Source organism: Anopheles cruzii, chromosome 3 (assembly GCF_943734635.1).
Source record: "Anopheles cruzii chromosome 3, idAnoCruzAS_RS32_06, whole genome shotgun sequence".
NCBI classification, from domain to species: Eukaryota; Metazoa; Arthropoda; class Insecta; order Diptera; family Culicidae; genus Anopheles; species Anopheles cruzii.
The window spans coordinates 71,188,090-71,210,425 of NC_069145.1; the positions used below are offsets into that span (position 1 = coordinate 71,188,090).

General features: G+C 53.8%; 3 protein-coding genes across 3 annotated transcripts in view; 1 reads left to right on the forward strand and 2 right to left on the reverse strand.

Moving 5' to 3' along the window:
* LOC128270907 (CCR4-NOT transcription complex subunit 1) overlaps positions 1 to 4,711 on the reverse strand; it is an 8,406-nt gene extending 3,695 nt beyond the window's left edge. Inside the window, exons 1-6 of the mRNA XM_053008332.1 lie at positions 4,696 to 4,711; positions 1,821 to 4,360; positions 1,643 to 1,747; positions 954 to 1,583; positions 522 to 875; positions 3 to 452 (exon numbers count right to left, since the gene is read on the reverse strand). Of these exons, the coding sequence (XP_052864292.1) occupies positions 3 to 452; positions 522 to 875; positions 954 to 1,583; positions 1,643 to 1,747; positions 1,821 to 4,360; positions 4,696 to 4,711 (4,095 nt within the window). The remainder of the gene's footprint in view (positions 1 to 2; positions 453 to 521; positions 876 to 953; positions 1,584 to 1,642; positions 1,748 to 1,820; positions 4,361 to 4,695) is intronic.
* Positions 4,712 to 5,338: 627 nt separating this feature from the next.
* On the reverse strand, positions 5,339 to 7,647 carry LOC128272352 (exocyst complex component 3). Its single transcript, XM_053010143.1, has 2 exons — positions 6,649 to 7,647; positions 5,339 to 6,587 (listed from the first exon to the last, which is right to left on the reverse strand). The coding sequence occupies exons 1-2, from the start codon at positions 7,618 to 7,620 to the stop codon at positions 5,343 to 5,345; spliced, it is 2,217 nt and encodes a 738-aa protein (XP_052866103.1). The 5' UTR covers positions 7,621 to 7,647; the 3' UTR covers positions 5,339 to 5,342.
* A 212-nt stretch (positions 7,648 to 7,859) lies between these two features.
* On the forward strand, positions 7,860 to 9,447 carry LOC128272773 (glia maturation factor beta). The gene is made up of 3 exons (XM_053010645.1): positions 7,860 to 8,053; positions 8,156 to 8,249; positions 8,378 to 9,447. The coding sequence occupies exons 1-3, from the start codon at positions 8,051 to 8,053 to the stop codon at positions 8,695 to 8,697; spliced, it is 417 nt and encodes a 138-aa protein (XP_052866605.1). The 5' UTR covers positions 7,860 to 8,050; the 3' UTR covers positions 8,698 to 9,447.
* The last annotated feature ends 12,889 nt before the right edge of the window (positions 9,448 to 22,336 follow it).

A 22,336-nucleotide genomic window follows, 5' to 3' on the forward strand; every position in this document is an offset into this window, starting at 1 on the left:
GCAAAGTGGTAATCGCACAGGAACTCCGGGAAATCGTGCAGCAACACGAGCAGCACACGCAGCGTGCCCTTGTACAGATGGTGGACCGGCTTGGCCAGCTCGGCATTGCGCAGGAACGGTGCCAGATACTTGAACAGATCGATCAGCAGCTGCGAGTACATGGGCCAGCCCTTCTGCTGCGGAATCATCGCCAGGATGCGCCCGATGAAGACGCGGTGCGAGATCAGCTCGAGCCACGAGTAGCAGAAGCCGGGTGCGGTGGCCGGGCGCAGCAGGTGGAACGTGTGGCAGAAGGCCGTGATTACGCTGAGGCTGATGTTCTCCAGCACCGGATCGTGTGCCGTCAGCTCGAGGAACAGCATGATGAAGATGCGATGGTAGCCGGCCTGCTGGAAGGCGGTCGTGCGCGCTTCCTGGTCCTGCAGCAGCGTGCCGACGACGATGCCAAGAATCTGCGTGGGTAGAGAGAAGCAATTAGCATCATACAGGCCCTACAAGCGCGCGCCCTCGACGCCACATACCTTATTGAGCAGATTCAGCTTGGTGCTGGTGTTGCCACTTTCGCCCGAGTGTTTCACCAGCAGCGCGATCAACCGCACGTACGCGTCGATAAACTTGAACACGTTCGACTTGGACCCCTGCTCGACCATGTTGGTCCGAATGGTCAGCTCGATGCAGTACTGCGTGGCGAAGCGGAAGAAGCGCGTCAACGGTTCGTCCCCCTTCAGGATGCCGTGCATGTTCATCTTGGTCACGAACACGCTGAACCCTTTCAGTGGGTCACGGCAGCTGCTCGGGCTCGTCGCGATGCCAAACCAATCCTTGAGCAGAAACTCGGCCCGCTCGGGGAACCCGGGCGGATCGTCACCATCCGACTGAGCGGGGGGACAGAAAATGAAGGGTTGGTCAGCGAAAGCCATACTAACAACCCGCCCCCGGGGTCCCACACTTACCCTTGCCTGGGCTACGCCCGCATGAATGTAGGACGTCGGTCCAGCGATCGGTCGATCGACGAGGAACGTGTTCGAATCGTGGTTCACGCGCAACATCTCCATCAGCTGCGTCAAGCCCTCGGGAGCCCGCGGGTGGGCCGTGAAGCGATGCATCATTTCGATCGTACCGACCAGATCGTTCTCCGTGATGGCCGAATTGTGGCGCTCATCGATAAAGTACGCCTGCAGCAGTTGCATCGCGAACATGACCGCCATAAAGTTGTTCCCGTTGTCCATCAGCTGCACCAGCATCATGTCGTACTGCTGCATGTTGACAAAGTTGGACGAAATCAGCTGGTCGACCGCTTCCAGGTTGTAGCGGATGTCTTCGCGGCACTCGAGCATGTAGCGAGTGATGGCCTTGTTGGTCCACATCGGCCCAAACAGCCGGGGGTCCTGCATGAGGCGCATCACGCGCAGGTGGATGTCACGGTACAGCTTGATCTGGTCCAGCTGATCCGGGATGTTGATCAGTCCCTCCATCAGCCCCTCGACCGCTTTGTTCAGCAGCGTGCAGCCCGTAATGTTGTCCAGCGAGCGGTGCGCAATGATCAGACAGTCCAACAAGTGCTCCATGTTACTCGTGTGCATCTAAAAAAAGAGGCCATGGTCAGTGAACCTTCCCCCACTGAGAGGTCACGCGATCCTACCTGCAGCACCTGAACCAATCGTGACGTTTTTATGAACGCATCCATCTTGCTGGCCAGCTCGTCGTACATGTTACCGATCTCATCCGGAATGCTCGGAACCACTTCCTACAAGAAACCGCCGAAAAACCACAAAATTAGGCAAACCGTAATCCTATCCCGTCCCATTCCATCCTCGTACCGGCAACTTGGGCGCAAACAGGGCCGTATCGCGCTCCGTGATGGGCAGGAAGCCGGGAATGTTGCGGGCAAACTCTTCGTACACGGCCAGCTGGGCCGGCGAGACGCCGCCCACGTTCAACCGGATCCGTTCCGGCATCCGCTCGGCCTGGTACGTGAGGACGCTCGCGTCGCAGTACCGGCGGCCCTCCTGGCGGGCAATCTTGCGCAGCTCGTACTCGGGCGCCAGCAGCTTGTCCAGCTCGGCGGCCACCTTTTCGATGGCCGTCTTCTGGATGAACACCGTCACCAGCTCGATGTTGTCGAGCGCCAGCTGGTTGGCCGCCGCCTCGGCGACCTCCTTCTGCTGGTGGCTCAGGGCCGCCATGAAGCCCGTCTTGACGCTGTTCTGGATCGTTTGCAGCATCTGCTCGCGGCACGTGATCATCGCCATGCCGGCCGCCAGGTTGCGGCTCATGTTGTGCGCCGACCGCCGCATCCGGCCCTCGTCCGGATCGAGCGCAAAGTCTTTGCGGATGATCTGTTCGCACGTTTTCGACGAAATTCTCACGCTCCGCTCGATGACCGGTGTGATCCACTCGGAGATCGTTCGCTCGAGGGCCGCCTTCACGATCTGCTTCAAGTGGGGCTGCGAGTGCACGAGGGCCACGCTCGGCGAGTACGTGATGTGCGGCGCAATGCCACTCAGGTTGGACGAGATGTTAATGTCGGCGTAGTGGAAGCGTGGCTCGGGCGGACCGCCAGCGCCGAGCGATCCATCGGCGGCCGGGTTGGCCGGTGAACTCGATGGACCACCGCCCAGGGCGCCACCACCGAGCTCGTCTAGCACGGCGCCGCCACCGGCACCAGGAATGACGCCCGGCACGGGACCACCACCACCACCGATCGATGCCGTTCCCGGCCCGGCCAGAGCAAGCTGCTGCTGCGGACCGGCCGCGATCGGGGTCACCACCACCACCTCCTTCGGTGGTTTCGGTTGCGACAGCTGATGCTCGATGCTTTGCGCCCGCTCCGGATCCTTCAGGTAGATGGCCGGCTTCAGGTCGGCCACGTCGATGTTGAGATTCTTGCACAGCACCTCGATCTCGAACTTTAGGTTCAGCTTCAGGTCCGGCTCCTGGTGCAGCTCGGCCAGCAGATTCATGATCGACATCGTCCACGGGTTGGGCGGCTTGAAGACCTTACTCTTGGCGCACGATTCCAGCACCTTGGCCACGAACGGAACCACGTACAGTAGCTCCTGCTGGCCCTTGTTGTACGCCTCGACCAGCAGCGACTTTACGTCGATGTCCAGGTGCAAGATCGGCCGGTTACGCCCGAGCGTCATCATGCCGAGCCAGTGGCCCAGGTTCTTCAGCAGGCTGCGGTCGGAAAAGTTCGCTATGCCCTTGTCCGAGCGCAACAGCACGCGAATGTTGCGGAACGTTTCCTTCGTCACCAGCCGGTTGATTTCCGCGATCTTGAGTGCATCGAGAAAGTTCGAGTACAGCACGTGAAAGTTCACCTCGATCGAGGCCCGCTTCAGCACCAGGTACTGGGCCAACCACGCGTAGTAGTCCTTCTGCAGAATCTCCTTAATTTCCTCGCACTTTTGCATCAAATTCACCATGCTGAGATTGTTGAAGATGAACGCCGTCTTGTCCTGGATCGCGTCCGGCGGTGCGATGATTTTCTCCTCGCGATCTTGCGTCGCCACCAGCAGCGTGTCGATGTTGGTCGCATTGGCGATCGATTTGACGCGCGGAGGCTGTCCTCCGCCACTTCCACCACCACCGGCGGATGATCCTCCGACCGTGGCTCCAGCACCGGTGCCACCTCCCAACTGTGCTCCGCCCAAGTTCATCTTGCCCGGTGTTCCGCCAGTGGCGGCCACTGCGGCCGCTACGGCCGCCGTCACTCCCGCCGGCGTGAGGTTACTGGTGCCGGACACGGAATTGCTGCGGTACAGTGGATTGCCCACGGGCCCACTCGGAGCACCCGGCATGAACTGCGTGATCGACGGTGGCAGCGGTCCCGGACCGAGCGTTTTGTTCGGTGGCTCCTGGCCCTGAGACCCGTACTCTATGTACTCGATCAGGTGCGGCGGAAACTCGGCAAAGTGCGGAATCGCGTGCACGTACTCGCAGTACTTCGGGTACAGGTTGAGCTTGTTCTTGAACCGATCGAGCGCCGTGATGCCAAAGTAGTACATTTTCGTTCCCTCCGGCTTCTTGAGCGCATCGAGCACGCAGCGCAGGGCGAGACCGAGCGCCACGTACGTGCTGACCAGGTTGCGCTCCACCATGCCACCGAACAGCTGGGCCGTCGTCTGGAGCTCCTTCTCCGGGTACTGCGGGAAGAACTTGTACTCCTCGAACAGATTCCGCAGCATGCACTGGTAGACGTCGTTTTCGCGCCGATTCGGTGACTCCTTGAAGCGCTGCAGCATATCGAGCACCTCGTCGATCGAGAGCGTCGGGTGCGGCGGATGGTTGTAGATCCGCTGGAAGTAGCTGTTGGCCTCATCTTCCACCTCCTTCGACACGGTCTGCACCATATCGGCTTTGGTGTGCGGCAAAACAGTACGAAGACCTTCCTTCTTCGATCGACGGCCAACTCACGGCAACGGTACAGGTGGCGAGGATGTCGCCGCTGATTATTCCTCGGTGATGCTGGCGAGGATTACCTCTTCCGCTTCCGATTTGTTGACGATCCGTCGATCGGGGAGTAGAAAGCCTCCAGCAATCCGTTCACAGTGTACCGTGCTTCTGGCGCTCTCGCTTAGGTTGACGTTTCGGAAGCTGATTCTGCTGGCCGTCGCCTACTTTGCGCACTTCTGCTGCTTCTGCTGCTGCTGCTGCTGCTGTTGCTGTTGTTGTTGTTGCTACTGGTGACACAATGCTCGGTGTGCATGTACTACACGTCTTGTGTCCCTTTCGCACCCACGGAGCGGGAAGAAGAAGCGCAGGCGAAGACCACGGGCGCCGATGTTGATGACGATGGCACGACGACGACGGGGTGACGAAGACGTGAACTATTTTCGCGACGGAGCTAATTGGCTAAACACGCTCGTGGCCGCCCATTTGTCCACCATCCGGGGACCACTACGATCGCGGGGCTCTGGGACACGGTTAGCACCGCACCTGGTACGATTGTTTTGGGGCAGCAGCGAATCGGTGAACGAAAAGTAAAAGCAACGAAAAATCTCGCGAATGATGAAACCTCTTCTGTCACTTCTTGTCTCATTGCTGTGTGCGTGTTTTGATCGTTTTGCCTCCTTATTTTTGCTCTCGGGGGTGACGAGGTTGTCAGATGCACGATAAAACGGTCAGTTGATGTCAATTATGTTTAAATCAAGCAGTTTGACGGTTATTGCATTTTCACGCAACTTTTCTTTTTCACTTTCTTCATCAATGGCTGTAAGTGCATCATTAGAATAAAACAAATGTTTGACCTTTTGTTTTGGCTTATTCTGTGTCTATCAATTTAATTGTTTTATCTTATCATTTTATTAACATAATACAAAGCTTCCACGCGCAACATTCTACCACAGCTTATCGGAGAACGCAATCTCCTTGAAGATCGCGTCCTGTTTGTCGTGGCTGATGGTTGACTTTCGCGATGCCAGTGCGTCCTGTACCTTCTCCTTCACTTCGCTGCTCTTGAAGTCGCTGCGCATGTGGAACAGCCGCACCAAGTGGTCCTCGGTGATCGACGGGTACGACGAAAGCAAAGAGTGCAGATCCAGCACCAGCATCTCGGCATCACAGTTCAGCAGCGTGGCCAAGTTAGAGATCACGTTGATCGGCGAATCATTCTTCGCCACGTCCGGTGCCACCTTCTCGAAAAACGCCTTGATCTGTTGCGCTTCTTTGGCGACCTTTTTCGCCATTACCTGGCACTCGGCGTGCGTTTTGCTCAACCGCTTCGACAGCATCGCGCGTATGTATCGTTTCGCGACGAGCTTCTGAGCCTCCCCGATAACGTACTCAAAGTTGGCCGTCCGCAAATGGTTGTAGTCCTGAAAGTAGTCCTCCAGCGTCACGCATATCGTGTCCACCGAGACCGAGCTGGCCGCGATCCACTTGACCGTGAACAGCTCATTAAAGTGTCCGTCCAGATCGAGGAACGCTTCTTCGAGCAGCACGAGACCGGTTTCGTCGCGCAGTGTTTGGTAGGTTTTGACCAACTTTTCAAACTCTTCGTAGTGCTGCGTTTTCGACTTTGGCCAGTAACGCTGCTTCAGCTGCTGCGCAATCTCGATCATCTGCTGGCAGTTGTTCACGATCGTGATGATGTACTGCGTGAAGAAGGGAGCCTGGCTGCGGTCGCGGAAGTGCCGCTCCTTGTACTCGATGATGGCGGCCCGGTAGTTGTGCCCGTAGCGGGCCATCTGCTGAATGCTCAGGATGAGCGCGTTGAACGTTAGGTCGGAGTGGGTCGTGTTGGTGACCTGCAGGTTTTGATCGATCATCTGGTAGATGATCATCGGCGCGGCCGTGTGGTAGTACTGATCGGCACACTCGACCTCGACCCCGTTGATCCAGTCGGCTTTCTCCGTTTCGAGCGTTTTCGTCATCCACTCCTGGTAGTTGCGTTCCATCGTGCGCAAGTAAGCCGTTTCCATTTCCTGCAAGCGCTCCTTGCTCACCAGCGGCCCACAGTCGGACAGATCGATCAGAAGGTCCGGGTGCTGCATGAGCTCCCGCCCCGGATACGTGTTCATGATCCACGCCAGGATCGTCACATACTCGTTACCTTCCAGCCCGGTCTGAATCAACTCTTCCAGCTAGTAACGAAAGAATTCAACATGAACTGCAGGTTCGGTTACTATTCACAAAGGGACTTACGTATTTAGACATCGCATTGTGGTACATTTTCACGTACTCGTTCACAATGTTGTAGTGTGGCGGAAAGCACGGGACGCACAGTGATTTGACCACGCGCAAGTCTTCCAGTATGAACTGTCGCGTCAGTTCCAGGTCACGTACCAGCCACATCTTGTTGTCGGACCGTTCCTCTAGCTTGGATCCTTCGATCCGCTGCACAACCGCCTCGTTCAATACCTCGAGCGCCTTCTGGCGCCACCGTTTCGGGCGTCCGGGCGCAATGAAGCCCGTGTTTTTCTGCTGCTGCAAAGCAAAGGCATCCGCCTTTTCCTCTCGCTCGATAATGCGCAACGCTGTCACAATGACCGTCGGTTCCTTGCGGACGGTGTTTAGCGTACGCTGCAGCACTAGCCGAATTTTCTTCTCCAGCGTCAACGAAACCGTTTCTACCTTTTCAAAGTACCGCTTGAGTGTAATTTTATCGTGCGCGTTCTGCTTCGGAAGCTTGTGCAGCTCGTACAGCAAGTCATCGCGCGAGTTCTCCAAATCCGACAAGCACTGGTGGGCGTGCAGCAGTTTATCTTCTTCGATCCACCCCATCGCCTTGTCCACGCTCGATTGGACGGTGAAAATGTGCTTCAGGTTTTCCATGGCCGTCATGTACTGCGAATGTTTGGCGTTCTCGTCCCGAACGCTCTCGAGCGTGTCGTAAATCGGCGGCACATCGGCCAGCATCGCAAACGCGCTCTTCATCCGATCACCGATCTCCTTGATCTGGCCGAGCGCATTCTGCAGCTTCTTCACGCCGATCTTAAAATCGTCCGTTTGGTTCTGCATGCACGTCTTCAGCTGGGCGTCCATGGAAAGGTTCTTGCGGTAGGTGCGCCGTCGGTACTGGTCCACCTTTTCCATCTGGTTCGAGCGCTGGAACATGTTTTTCACCTCGTTCAGGGCGGCCTGCCGGGCTTCGTGGTGTATCTGCTCAAGGTCCATCTTCCATCAGAGCTGTGCTGATCACAATCAAATCTTTATTTCGGACGATCGCTTTCGCAGCGACTGAGACACCCAAAAAAATCACGAATGGCACGAATCAAAATGTCAAATCGAGCTGTCAAAGTGATGACGTAAACAAATCGAAGGCACTCACACTTGCAAACTGACAGCTGGGCGTCGGTCATGTTAGATGAGGAGAAGGAGGAAAAGAGACGCCCTCCTAATCAACAGACCGCCAGACTCTTTCTTGTTCCAGAAGCATTATTATCATCTTTGCGCGGTGATTCATTGACTGTTTTTGGCTATCAGCGAATAATTCGTTTTCGAATCGTGGCCGGGAAAGTGCAGTGCCAAAAACTACGAGTGGCCAACATCTGAGGTAACAGGAATCGAGATTCGTAATTTCACGTGTGCACCGTCGGCTCGAAACATGGTAGGTACAGAAAAGCGACGCTACGCACCAATGGTCGGTGCAAACAAAACGCTACTTTGCTGGAGGCATAATTGAGCTTAATCATCCGTTTCCTTTCCGAAGACCGAGGCACAGATCTGTGATATAAGCCTGGAGGCGAAGGAGGAAATCAGCAAATTTCGATTCCGCCGCAACGCATCGAACACCGCCTTGATTCGTAAGTATCTGTGCATTGCGCGTAAATCATAATCGCGGCTGTGGGGCGTACCGTCCAAGGGGGCGGGTTCGATAATTGTGGTTCCGCTGAACATAAGGACTGATCGATTCTCATCCACCTTATTGCAGTGAAAATCGATCGTGAAAAGCAAATTGTGACCGTGGACGATCTATTGGATGACATAGCGATCGAGGATCTACAGGAGCAACTCCCGAGCCACCAGCCGCGATACATTATCTACAGCTACAAGATGGTGCACGACGATTCCCGGATATCGTACCCGATGTGCTTTATTTTCTACACACCGCGCGACAGTCAGATGGAACTGTGCATGCTGTACGCGAAAACCCGTATGGCCTTGCAACGCGAGGCGGACCTCACGCGCTACTACGAAATCCGCGAACTGGACGATATGACCGAGGAGTGGTTAAGAGAAAAGCTGCGATAGGCAGCCACCGATGGAGAAGGAGCGATAGCGTTTAGTGCGTTTTGCGTTTTTGCTCGAAACATAGACCGACTCACAACTCTACAATCGACACCAGAGCGGCATTCGGCCAATGAGCAACGATCGGTGATTGCCAAAAGACACGCTCGTTAGAAAACGAATCATTTTGCGATAGAACGAACGAACGATAACACATATTACCTTTCGATGATAGAGCGGGAAGCGCCATTAGGACGCACGCTTCCACGATAGCTCCGCAAACCGATGGTCCATTTGGCTTTTTGCTAAAACATTGAAACAAGACAGTCGTATATTATCAAGCATGATAGAAGCTACTAGCTACCCATTAGTAATCGTATATACCCTTTCGACTCTGCTATCTCTTCACTGACGAGCTGCAGTGGCTGCGTGTAGAACCATAAGCCAGAGGGCTATTTCAAACTATTATTAGCGTGTTTTGGGAAGGGACGAAGAAAGCTAGTCTGTAGGCAATTTGTGGTACAATCGAACGCTGGCCATGACAGGGATAGCGTTACGAAGGCGGAACGATTGTGAAAGGAATTTCTACGCGATGAAACAGGCGAGCGTAAGCATTTCAATTGGGGGACGAATCAGGTACACCGTACGTTCGAGGCGCCTACCTTTTCGCATATTTCCGAAATATTGTAAGCATTTCTAAAACCTAAGAATACCCGGTAACATACAAACATTGCCGCATTGGCGCATATCAATAAAGTGGATGTTTTTGATAGTTTGCTAGAAAACCTGTTTTCTAAGTTTATTTCCTCATCCGCGACTATTCTGGCAAGTTTTTGGATCGACCTGGTGCACCGATGATTTTGAACCGGTTTCATGATTGAACGACGACGTTGCGGAGCGCAGTTTAAACCCGCTGCATAATGAAGTCGTTTGAGTGCGCCAATTATCAAAACTTGTTTCTTGTAGACGAAATTGGAATAGGAAAGCATTTAGTGAGAAGCCAATGGAAGTACAGGAGCCTTGAAAGTTTCTTTTGACTAATTCCCTTATGGAGAGACCATCGTCGTTGTAATGCTATTAAATTTCCTAATATCTCACAAACGCTGCAGTCACAAATTTCCCCGCCGTCAGTCGTAGCAAATAACGTCTTCAGCTGATCCGAGGTCAAAGATCTTTTTCGTTCGCTTTGCAGAAGGACTCCAAGTCAAGTCCGACTCCGAACCTGGGCGGGAGCTAGAGGATGTTGGGAGGTACGATTCCATCGCATTAACCTTCAAAATTTCTTTGCTGCCGGAGCATTCGAAATCCGTATCGTAGTCAACGGCTTTGCGCAAAATACATTTTAATTCATCCTCATCGAATATTCTATTATCGGTATTCTATTCGCTGATTCAAGTTCCTTACTGGGTCGACACATGCCAAGACGGTAGGCTCTTGAGCCTGAGGATTCGTTCGTGGTGCTACAAAAGGAGGAAATGTTTTTTCAAGATCGATTTTAGGACGGGCAGTTTTTGGATTGTTTCAAGTGCTTCGCAAGAGGAAGAATTGTTTCCGTCTATAACAGCGGTCATATTCGAATCTTCAGCAAGCTTCATGGCAGTTGGGAGACACAATGATCCGTCCGGAAGGGACCAGCTTCTATCAGAAGTTCCGAGAGCAGAGCGTGCACTCACAAAGCTCACGTCCATCGTATCATTGGCCATTGGCAGACAGCCGAACAAGGCCTGTACCAAGTAGTACACCTTGGTGCCGGTGGTACTGATGCGCCCTGGCCAGCGAAACCTCATTCCGGCGCCAACGGAACCATCCTGGACCGAAGACGATTCCGTGGCGTTGAGCCAGTTAAGGATTCGCTTTTCGTTCCTGCGACATTTAAAAGAGCTGAACTCGTCCGCCCTGCACACGAGGGACAACATTTCCTGCAGCGTCTCGCGTCCCGTCAGGACATATGGTTGCGGACATATGGTTGTGGGCCATCAGCTTGCCGCATCCGGACGGTTGTAAGACGTCCGGGCGTCGAGCCACGATCAACCCGCTAGTTTGCAGTGACTCCAACGTGCTCTGGCACAGTTCTTCGATTTGTTCGTCCACATTGCGCCCGCGGGATAGCTGATAATGCGACGGATTGGCCGAGGCTCGAACGTAAATAAAAGTTGACTTGATCCACTCGCGCACCGCCGGTCGATCATAGATGATCCCGTACGCTAGCTCGGGAAGTTTGTTATGAAGCTGCGATTCGGTGGGCAACATATTGGCCGCCAGCCTCCGGTACCGATTTTAATCGGGAATTAGTATAGAAAATCACGACCCGACCATCGCACTCGATCCGGTAACCGTTGTGTTGTGGCCACCGCTGCTCGCCTGGACCGTGGCACTCGCCGTTTCCCGACGTGATTGGGGGCATCGGTTTGGGGTTGTTCAACGCTCATTTCGTTCGACCAGGAGGGAAGGGTTTGGCTGATAAACTGGATCACCGACGAGCGTGTGGCCGGAGCGGAATATGCCGTATAAATGTTGTAACCCACAATCTCTAACGCAGGACCACCATTGTCGTCATACGGGTTTATTGTTCGAACCTAGAAAGTAAACATTTCGACCTGAATGAAATTTTAATTGAACGAAATTTCGGAGCAGAAACATGTAAACAAACAAATTTGAATTTGACGTTTCGCTTCTTTTTCCTTCTTATTCTTTGAAGTTAGCGCGCCACCTGTTGGTTGCTTTCGCAATGACTCATTTGAATGTTTCCACCAACGGTTTCGGCGAGTCAATGGTTTTCCTATTGCTTCTCTGTGGAAATTAATTAATTAATTAATTAATTAATTGTGGAAACAATCCGAAGTTGTTTGCGATTTCCCCACATTTTGGCCACATTTGTAAAACAAAACCGTTCACAATTTGGTCAGATTTAATCAGGTTCAGGTTCACAATTAACTAAAATCGAGTGGTAAGTCCACATACGCCAATGCCAGCATAAATAATGCAAATCTATTACGGCTTGCAGCGTGTTTATTTGCATTAGGCGAAGGTTTCCTCGCGTCTAGCCAAAAAAAAACGAGTGAACCAGGGGCACAGGTGTGAAATAATGATACGAAAAAAGACGCTGATCAGTCGTCACCGACTCCGTCTGATGTCACCGGGTAACGATTTCGCTGCCATAAGCCTCTATCGACAGCCCAACTGCCCGCGGTGGGGAATATGTACATTAAGTTACGAAATAGAGACGAGTTTGCCCAACCCGCCATCGCCAGTGGCCGCACAAGCCCTCTTCAGCCTAATTTGGCACTTAGGGATTCGGTTTCGGAAGGTTTCTCGAACGGTCTGCGGCTTAGAACTGGATCGTCGTCGTTTCTTGGAACGTGTTCAGACGTGGGATGAATACGGGACCACACTTTTTCGTCATAGGCTAAGCTTGGCGTCATCTGCTGAATGACGTTATTGGTTTCCGATCAGTAAAAGACAAAATGCTGAGCAGCTTTTAATAACCGGCTTGTCACGGGTAAAGAACATTCTGGTGCTTCACCGCAGCGTGTTGCAGGACACTGGCAGAGGAACTTCTACCAGTGCTTGGCGTGAAATGTTCGTTCATCAAGAAAAGATAAACATAGTCCGCATGTGACAGAACAAATAAACCCTTCCAGCAGATGGTTCGTGCACCCCAGATTAACCTTCGTTAGCCAGCATACCGAGGTGGCCAGGGGCCCCAAAATTGTGTCTTCCGAATCTTCTACAAGAGCTCCCTTAATGAAGAACAACAAACATACCTCTTTCGCGGCCGATTCGACTTCCCGAACCGAAGAAAATCACCGACTTGCAAGATCATGGAAATGGCCCCAAATCGGTCCATTGCGCGGTACACCCAGCGGGAGCAGCAAAATAACGGAGTGTTGTTGAATTTCCATCAGGCGATTGCCGGTTGATGAAGTAAGCATTACGACGCCATATTTGACCGCATCAACGTCCAAACCTCAACCTGTGTCACAGTGGGCCATTGTTTAGGTAGTTCGGGCCTTGCACAACCGAAAGCTGGGCTTGCTTCACCGAGGCTCGAGTACCAAGGGGTCCAAGAGTGAGTGTGTGCCAAGAAGAGGGTCCAAATTTGTCCATTTCTGTCGCCCGACGCAGGCACGCACGCACGCACCGTGTGTTTTATCCCGCCGAAGCGTGCTAAATATTGATTCAACCAAATTCCTTGGCCCCCGGGGGAGCCCCGGTCTATTGCGGTTTCGCGGCGACGTCCCTTCGCGCAAACCAATCTAATGCGCGGTGCGCCGTGTTTAGGTCTGGCCCCGGCACTGGGCGCGCAATGCACCGCACAGCATCGCTCGCACACTAAACAAACACGGGCACCAACTGTGAAATCAAATCATCAAACATGAGCCGCCCAGACGGGCGTTGGGCGGCCGCGGAGCACGTGCATAATGGAGCGCTTTGTGGAGCTCCGAGGTGCGTGCCTCTCAGGCGTCTGGCGTCGGGATGTGGCTCCGGTTCTTGAAGGTCCTCTCCGACTCACCGTCTGCCGCCGCCACCAGTGTTGATTAATTAATACCCCGCCGAAGAAGCATACTACTACTGCGCAACGACGATGAGCCGTAATCACGTGGGGTGGCCGGTGTTTTTGCTTTCCTACGAACCGCGCCTATTGCTTTCACGCCCTTAGCCTCAGGGGAAGGGGCTCCGCTCGTCGCCAACCCGGCCGTGGCCACGGCGGGTCGATCGAAAATGGACCCGAAGAGCGCGTGGCGCAGAGTTTGTTGTTGATTCGCGCGTATCCAATTTTTACTCGCTGTTTGACAGCTGTCACTTGCTTTCGGTAATGGGACGTGAGTCATCCGGCGCGAGGCGTGGTTCCGCTGAGCGTTTTCGCAGGGGATCAAAGTGATTTACGCTCAAACTGTCGGCTGTTTGGAATACAAATAAAGTTTAAAACGCTACACGCCTCGGTCGCCGTCGTCCGAAGGCGTACACTTTGGTTGCGAAAGCCACGTTTTGCTCACCGGCAATCGGCGCGTTTCTTTGTTTTTAATTATGTGTGCCGCAATGCGAACCCGATTTTTCCGAACGCTGTGGGGACCGCTGAGGATTTTGCAGTAGATAGTCCTTAGATTAGTATTTGTTTTTTTCCCTTAAGGATATCAGCGGTGATCCAGATCTTTCACAGAAAATCGGTGACACGCACCGTACGTCGTTTGGTAACTCTGGAAAACGCTACACCGCCGCCCGTAAACCTTTTCATCTATCCCGCACTTGGCGTCGGCACGGATCGTGCCAGAAATTAGCATAAAAGAGATCGATCACATCACACAGGGGGCGATCGCGACCGCCTTCCCAACTAAGTCCGCTTCATCTGCATCTGCGCAATACCCCAAAGGGTGGGCGGGATACAAACACACACACACGTGTGTGTGTGTTCCGACGGTTCAAGTGACGTGGGAGTGCATCAAAAGCGTGCCAAATGTGATGCATGGAAGTGGAATTATTAATAGCGTTACGCAAGGTGACTCGCCGGAGCACCACGTGTGGAGGAACGGGGGCCGAGGTGACGCACGGCCACCGGCGCGAACGGCCACTGTCAAGAGTCTGCCCGCTAGGAAGAGGAGTGATACTTTGCAGCGAACCCACTTCGAACCCCACGAGCATGACTTTCGGTATCAATTATTTCGCTTCCATCCGCGGGTGGTGCTTCGTCACCGACCCAGATGGACCTGCCATGTCGAACTGGCGTCAGGCTGCGAATCTCATCGATCACGCGACGATCGGTCCCGGCAATCGATTATCGGGCGTTTGTATGCTGGGCGATCGAAGGCTATCATTACACTGTCGGTCGCCACTTAGCGGGAGGCTAACCTTTCGGATCACACGCTAGCCCCTGGTCCCGGCCCGTGGCGTGGGGGATAGATCATTGCCGGGCCGGGTGCTAGCATTCCGGGGCACACTATCGATGGATCCGTCATGACTACCACTCGTGTCTTGAAATGATTTCAATTCGATAGCCTTCGATTTGATCGAGATATATCCTCCGAGCCAAGAGCGCCGAGCGCCTAGTCATCCTAGTCCAACAGCGATGGCGCCCGGAAAAGCCTGATTTACGGCACAATTGTCCCGGCTCAGGTGCGGCGTGCCCGGCGGCCAATAAATTAATCATTCTCCTGCAGAATGCATGCAAGTGTGCATCGCCCTAAAGTGCCCTGACCTGTGCCCCACAGGATCGTTCGAGGATCGCACCAAATTCACACACTTCCTAGTGTGCGGTACTTTCCGCCGCGTAAATCATCACCAGCTCGCGCTGCGGCGGCGGCTCGATGCACATCATTTTGAGACATTGCTCTGCGCGCCAAGATGAAAGGGCTGTGGCCGGGTTTTTGGTGCGACCAATGCATCAAACCAATTTAACGTGAATCCGTCTTCGGCTCCAACTTTAGCGACAGCTCAACGGGTTGCGGTCAGAGACGCGTCGATCAAATTGTGCGCCTAGAACCGGCACCGGCGGCAATGGTGGCCATTGAGACAGTAAATTCGGCGTTAATTATGGTGTTGAACCAAAAATAAACCCATTTCGGTGGCGGTGGCGGCGAGCTGCCGATCGTCACATACTTCATCGGCAAACGATCGAATGCCGGTGGCGGCGCTAGCTGGCGTGATTTACGCCACAAATCCCTCTGGACTCTGACTGATCTATGCGCCGAATGGAGGTGTAAATTTCCGTCCAGCGGGTTTACAAATTTATTGACCGAAAGGCCCACTGGATTGGGGTTATGACAACGACGACAAAAAGGTAATTTAAAAAGGCGCAGACTTCAATCCGAGCCCAGAACACTCCATGGGCCACCGTGCGTGGTCACGACCGGGAAGTTGGGACATATTGTGTGCGTGTGTGTGTGGCGGGGGGTTTTGTCGTCAAATTTTAACGCCTCAAAGGGTTCCATTTGGGTGTAGTGAGCCGGAACAGCGAACAGGTGCCGGCCGGTAGTTTGCGTATATCGCGCGCGCTGAATGGTTCGGTTTTCCCTTTTTTGTGGATCACGCTTTCGGTCCGACCCGCTCGCCCGCCCGCCGGCCAAGCCCCGGTGGCCGGGAGCCTGTGACGAGATATTTATAAAATGGCAACAAATGGCTTAATTAGTAACAGTATCATGCACCCCGCCAGCCAGCTTAACGGGCCACACGGGCACTGGCCCGGGACTGGCGCAAGGGCCGGCCCGGCCGGGTCCTTACCCCACCGGGCACTCCGAGAACCCAACCCAGACCAGAACTCAATTAAAGTGCATCGCGCAACGATCAAAACGCGGCAACCCGAGTGGTTGCCGGCCCGAAAGTCTCGTCGGTGGCCTCGCGGTCGCGCGGTCGCAGGTTTGTTGAAGGAGGAATCGCGTATAATTTATAGTTTCGCTTTGGACCCCCCCGACCGTCTGCGGACCACATTCATTACGGTGTGATTTGTGACAGATCATTTAGTGTGCCGGGCCCCCGGTTATGCTCGCCGAGTCCCCCGGCCCCCCCGGTAACATGAGGGCTCCCGGCATGAAAATAGACTTTTGAAGTTCCTCTAATCAAGAACTCCCACGCCGGGCGGAAAATCGAAGCGAGTGCAGGTGAGTTGCCCTTTTTTCGTCGCGACAGCCCGAGCCATGGATGGACCAAGATGGATGACACTCGCGCCGGGCCGGTTCGGCCAAGATGGATCGAAATTAATGGACTAGACATTTCTCAGCCGCCCTGCGTTAGGCGTTGTTCCGGCGAACCTTCGGACACACGCCGCACATTACTGGCCGCTGCTGCCGTTGAAGCTGTTTACGATGCGCACGCTGTTATGATCTCACTTTGCGCGTTTTACGGCCGTAACACGAATAAAGTGTGTGTAATGTGTGGCAATTAAAGTTAAATTTTTCATCACCACGAACGCGGGCGTCCCAAAATCAGATTGCAATTCGATCCGAGATGGTCGTCTAATGATTGTCGCACTCGCACCGGACACCTCGCAGCGTCCCGGTAAACCACCGAAATCAACTCGAGGAATCAAATTTCGGACCAAACTTTTGGCAGCTGCTGGCCACGTGCTCCTCGCACACTCCAGAAGCGCCCACTACTAGGAAGATTGTTTAGAGAACCCCCATTTTCGGTCGTGGGTTTAGTTCCTCGGTAAGTAAACGGACGCAGTTTTCGGTGTCGCCCGTGTCTGACGGAGCGTGTGATGGCGTGGAATGCCGCCGCCGGGTGTCGAATGAAATGTAGGTCGTCCTAAAATTAATCCACCATTCATCCCCGGTTCCGGATGGGGCGTGAACTGCACAGCGAGTTCACACGTGGGGCCGACCGCTCCGACACCGGAACCGCAGCCGGATGAGTGGTCCACGCGGGGCGATGACCGCGACAGCAATCATTAGACACAAATTAACCGACGGAACCGAGCGGCACTTCCGAGTCATCAATCATCGCACCGCTTTTGAGGTTCTGGGCGCGTTGGGCGCACTTCCGAAGAAGGCTCTCGTAGGAGGTTCTGATGAGGCGGACAGTTTTGCATCGCTTTCGGGCGAACCTAACCTGCCAACCAGACAGATGGAAGAGATTGAAATTGAAAGCGAAAAATTATTGCCCAACACGGGGGCCGAGTTGGTCCCGCGAGTAATTGAAACGGATGGGAGGACACACCATAAATTCCGCCATAAAAATCGTACCCCTTTAACGGTCTGTGGTCGCGCGTTCCGCTATTTATAACCCTTCGGGGGATGCAGGACTCGCGAGTTCTCTAATTATCGCACGCCCCACGCGAGCCGCTCCCCCACCCCGGGAGCCGGGTGTCTGATGACATTCGAATCTATCATCCGCGCCGGGCTACGAGACTTGACTGTCAATATTAGTGGACGTCATTTTACTCTCATGCGAAGGAAATGCCCCGTTGGGGATTGGGAGTTATAAATTGATCCACATTCTGTCGCTGACGAGCTGCGTCACGTAGCCCTTGGCCGCACCTTTTTTGGGGGGGCCGCGGTGTTTAAGTGCCACATTCGAGAGTACGATCGCCCCGGCCGATGAGGAGTCGATTTTGTGGGTTTTTAAACGAAGGCATCGACGGAAAACCTTGGCGTCCCTTGAAGCGGGGGGTTACATCGAATCCTCTCGACTTAACCGGGCCGGGGGCGGCCGGAATCGTGGCCACCACTTTAACGATGCAACACTATTTGGGGCTGCCTTTTTATATGGTTCGGCCTTAAGCGTGCCTCACGAGAGTGTGTGTGGGTTTTCCTGGGTCGATGAAGGGCCGCTGCATTTCGGACTGCGGACGACACTTTGCGGCGACACTCGTGGTGCTTAGTGTGGCTCCCAAATGGGGCCATGCACGACCTCGCTGGGGCCGAGTGGCGTTTATGATAATGAGCTTTGCGCCGCACAGAGCAAATTGGTTCACACGACCCTGGTAAGTCCGGCAAGCTCCAGTTCCAGGGACTTTCGGTGCCACACACTAGGAAGAGCTCCCGGTAGCTCTAGTTAAGGGGTACCGGCACCAGTAGATGACACTGTGCCTTAGGGGTCGTGGGACAGTTTATGATGACGATCAGTGCCAAATTTGGTGCTCCGAGCCCGGACTATCCCCTGTGCCCTTATTGGGGATACACCTCGCAATGTTTTACTTCTCTCGACTGGTTCTAGTCGAGGGCCAACACCATTTTATAGAACTGCAAACGCAGGTGCTACAGACAAGGCCCGCCCGAGACCGTGTTATGACCCGGTTCTAGGTGGTCTTTGGCCCAGGAAAACAGGATGTGATGATAGAAACGTCAATCAAGGCCCCGCGGTGACTTTTGCAACGTTTCAAATTAGCCTCAAGCCATGTTGCGGCACTCGCTACTCGGTGTCGGACATGATGTTTGGTGATGTTTTCTCCGACGTTGTTTGGATGTTGTACGCAAGAACCGATCCTATTGGCGTTAAACGTGTCAATGTCAGCCGAGCGATCGAATCCCAGAATTGAGCTGTTGACGGTACCCGTCATGTTTTAGGTCCAGACCGAGCAACATTGGCCAAGCGAACCACGGAAACCGAAAGCCCGATGGTCGATTAGCCGCCTAGGAGACATTAGCTGACCGGTAAATAAACAATTTGTCCGCCCAGGTTTTTGGGGTTAGGTGTGCGTAAGTTAAAAACAACATTTGCCAAACGCGACGTCCCCTCACCCCCCCGTTCCGACGGACCGTTCCGTCTTTTGTTTGACCCGCCATTTGACTTTCGCTTTGGGTGCCGGATTTAGAAAAAAGATTTTCTCTGCGGCCCGCGGCGTTGTAATGTGTTGTAAATGGCGGCGGCCACGCTCGGGGGTGAATGCGTCACGAATGTGTCGTGTAAAGGCTCGCGAGCGCGCGTTATGAACGCTTGGCCAACATACGTACCTATCTATGCTCTGCTCCGACTCTCCCCATGCCATGCCCTCCGTCTCCCTTCCGGGGACGCGTGATTGTGATCGTGGGGATTTTTAACGGGTGAAATCGTGCAGCATCGTCGCTGGCTGTAAAAGGGAACGGAAAGGAACGAGACGTTTTTTTTTTGGTTCGGTGGGGACGTTTTGCGGTATCGATCACCTACGCCGTGGGCTGCGCGAGAGATAGAAAAAGGCAGAGCCAATACTAAGGCCTAGGGCCAGCTTAGGGCCGATAGTGGCCGATTGGTCGAACGAAAAGTTTCTCTGATGGAAGTTTCATCATCCAGGCCGCTTTAGCATACTTTACAACACCATTTGATTATTCAAAACAAACTCCTAAAATCAATCAAAAATATAACGGAAAAAGCTGCTATACAGTTGCGTTTAAAACGATCACGTTGGAAGTCCCTTCCAAAATAGGGTAATACCCATTAGAGAATTTATTGCTAATTTACTATCTAAATCAATGATAATTTGCTACTACTACTACTATTACTGCACTATTCCGAAGCCCGGGAGGGAGAATTTCCACGTGGCTGGCCGTTCAATTTGAAAAAGGCAAAAACCCCTAAAATGCTTCCGAAACATCTGGCACATCGTGACCTCACGAGTCGACCCACGGCCAGTGGGTTCCAGGGGAAAAACAGGGCCTCGAATACCGACCACCATCATCATCATCATCATCATCATTAGGTTGCGAAACGTCAGTCTATCGATCCCGAACGGACGACCGGAGCCAGATGGTGGCTTAAAACAAACAACGGGGAGTCCACCACGGAGTGTTGTCCGCGTCCGGCCCTTCGGGTGACGGCGTACAAATCTCAGCCAACTCCCCGGGACCGCTGTGGTGCGTAAGACCTTCCATTCGCCGCCTGTCCGTGCGTACCTCGAGCAAACGTCCCCGTACGGCATGTGTGAGCGGCTCAGTCGCGCGTTGGTGTGTCTTGCAGCATCGACCCTGGAACCGAGAGCGTTGTCAACGCAATCGTAGCCCACCCCTAATGCGCGGCCGTGGGGGTGGCCGCGCGAGAGTTGATTCGCAATCGGCTCGTACCAACCGTACCATTAGTCCGGCCCGCGGGAACATTAGGAGAGACCCGCGCGGCACACCTGTGCACACTAATGGGCGTTTCAAGGTGATCCGCGTCCGCGGCGGTGCATCCACGGGGTGTACCGGATGGCCCGCGGTGCAACACGCTCGCCCGTGTCATTAGCGCTCCCCGAAGCCCGCGGGAACTAGCCGTGAAATGGCGTTCAATTCCTGTGCGACCCCCGGCCGGTGTGCAGCTTCCGTTTCTTTTGACACTTGTCCACACTCCGTCCACCGGTCAATCGATCGAGCAATCCGCTGATCGATGCGACCAAAGAAGGCACACATTCCGGCACGCTGACGGCCGAGAATTATTGGTGTGCAATTTAGCAAAATAGTTTCCTCTCCAAACATGGGGCCTGGAAATGTCCAAAAGCTGCGCCCGGGTCCTTCCACCTCCAAAGGGCGATGATAATTCGCCTATTGGCCGGCCACAGCGCAGCGGTAAGTGATGCTAATCGGATTGGCGTATGATTTCTTCGCCATTTCTGGCCAGGCATGCAGGCCAGGACGGCGGAGCTCATAATGCGCGCGCGGCGACATAGATCTTATGTCATGTTCACGTGCTTGTGAACACGCTTTGTTGCTGGTAAACGGCAGTTGCTGAGCGGTGTAAGTAGCTGAAACAGCTCGCCGGCGGACAACCGACAAGGAGCTTATCGGACGTAATGGACAGATATTGCGCCGTGACGGAGCCACGATCGGAGATTTGGGGGGTTTCGAATGCGCAGTACTTCGAGTTCAAACGACAAAATTATTCGCTTTCTTTAATTGAATATTCATTGGAGTGCGATGAAAATTCAAACAATCTCCTATTAGGATATTTATATTGTCTCAAGACACTGGCTGCACTTTAAGGCGGTTGCGTCTTCTGGAGATTCAATTCCACGTCTTACATCCCATAAAGTCGCTTCGACATTGAATGCTCCTTAACGCCGGATGATGTCACTTCCCTAATTCGAGCGTCATCTCACATTTAATTATTTGCCATTAACGACGGCCAATACTTAGCAACTCGACCGTGCAATGACCTCGGGTTTGGCGCAAAGTTTAGTGACACCATCGTTAATCGTTTATCATTTAGTACTGATCTCGCGCGCCTTCCGTTTTACTGCTCCGTTGGCACTACCAAAAAATCACTTGCCACCACGGTCATCCTGCGGCGGGTTGCGGGCGCTGCCCTTTTTCGGGTTCGCTGCCCCCACGAATCCCGGCCAATATATATGGTCAGGATGAATATTAATGGATTCGGCGCTTCGGTCGCCACTGCCCAAAGCTGGTGGCTGCTGCTGCTGCAGCCAACGCCAACACGGGCGAATTTAATTATCGACCTCGCACGTATATGTGTGTGTGTTTGTGTGTGTGTGGGAGGCTGTATGGGAACGGACGTGGTCCAGCAAACGAAGAACAAAGAACTTCGTGCCATATCGGGACACCCGGCCCTGGAGGCTCAAAGCCCGGGCTGACCTGGGCTATCTGGGAACCGCTCATAAACTTAAGCCAGGGTATCCTTTGGTGTGTATGGTTACTGATCGATTAGTCGACCCACGCCTGTAAGGAGCCATCGGTGGAGCGGCAAGAAACCCATCAGACCCGGGCCGACGCGTCAAGTGCCACGCGACGGAGGAAGTTGTGGGCCGAACGATCAAGTTCAGCATGGAATTTTATGAATGAATTTCAAGTTTTATACCACACGGCACACGACACCGTGCCCCGTCGGCGACCACGCAAACCTCAATGAAATTGCCACGGTTGGTGACATTTGGCGATCTCGCCGAGCTCGCACCCGGCGTGGTCCGGGGTGGCTCCGCAGTAAAAGCGGTTGCGTAGGAACCGGGCCGCCGGAAGGTCATCGGTGGGCTTGAAAGTGGCTCTACCTTGGGACTAGCGTGGCGGTGATATGAAGGGAAGGCTGGTCGGGTGGGCGAGAGTGAGTCCGCCTCGATTGTCCGCTATCAATGAAGTCATCAGCATATGCTCCTAATCCGGCGGATGGATGGTGTTCTACTTCGAGTGATGGCCGCCATCTTCGCGATGACCTCATGTGATGGATTTACCCGTTCGGGGATTTTTATTCTAAAACTACAGTGTAGAGTTTATTCAATTAACACATGTTGGGCGCCTGGGTGGTCGTTCGCCCGTGTCAGGAGCCAATCTTG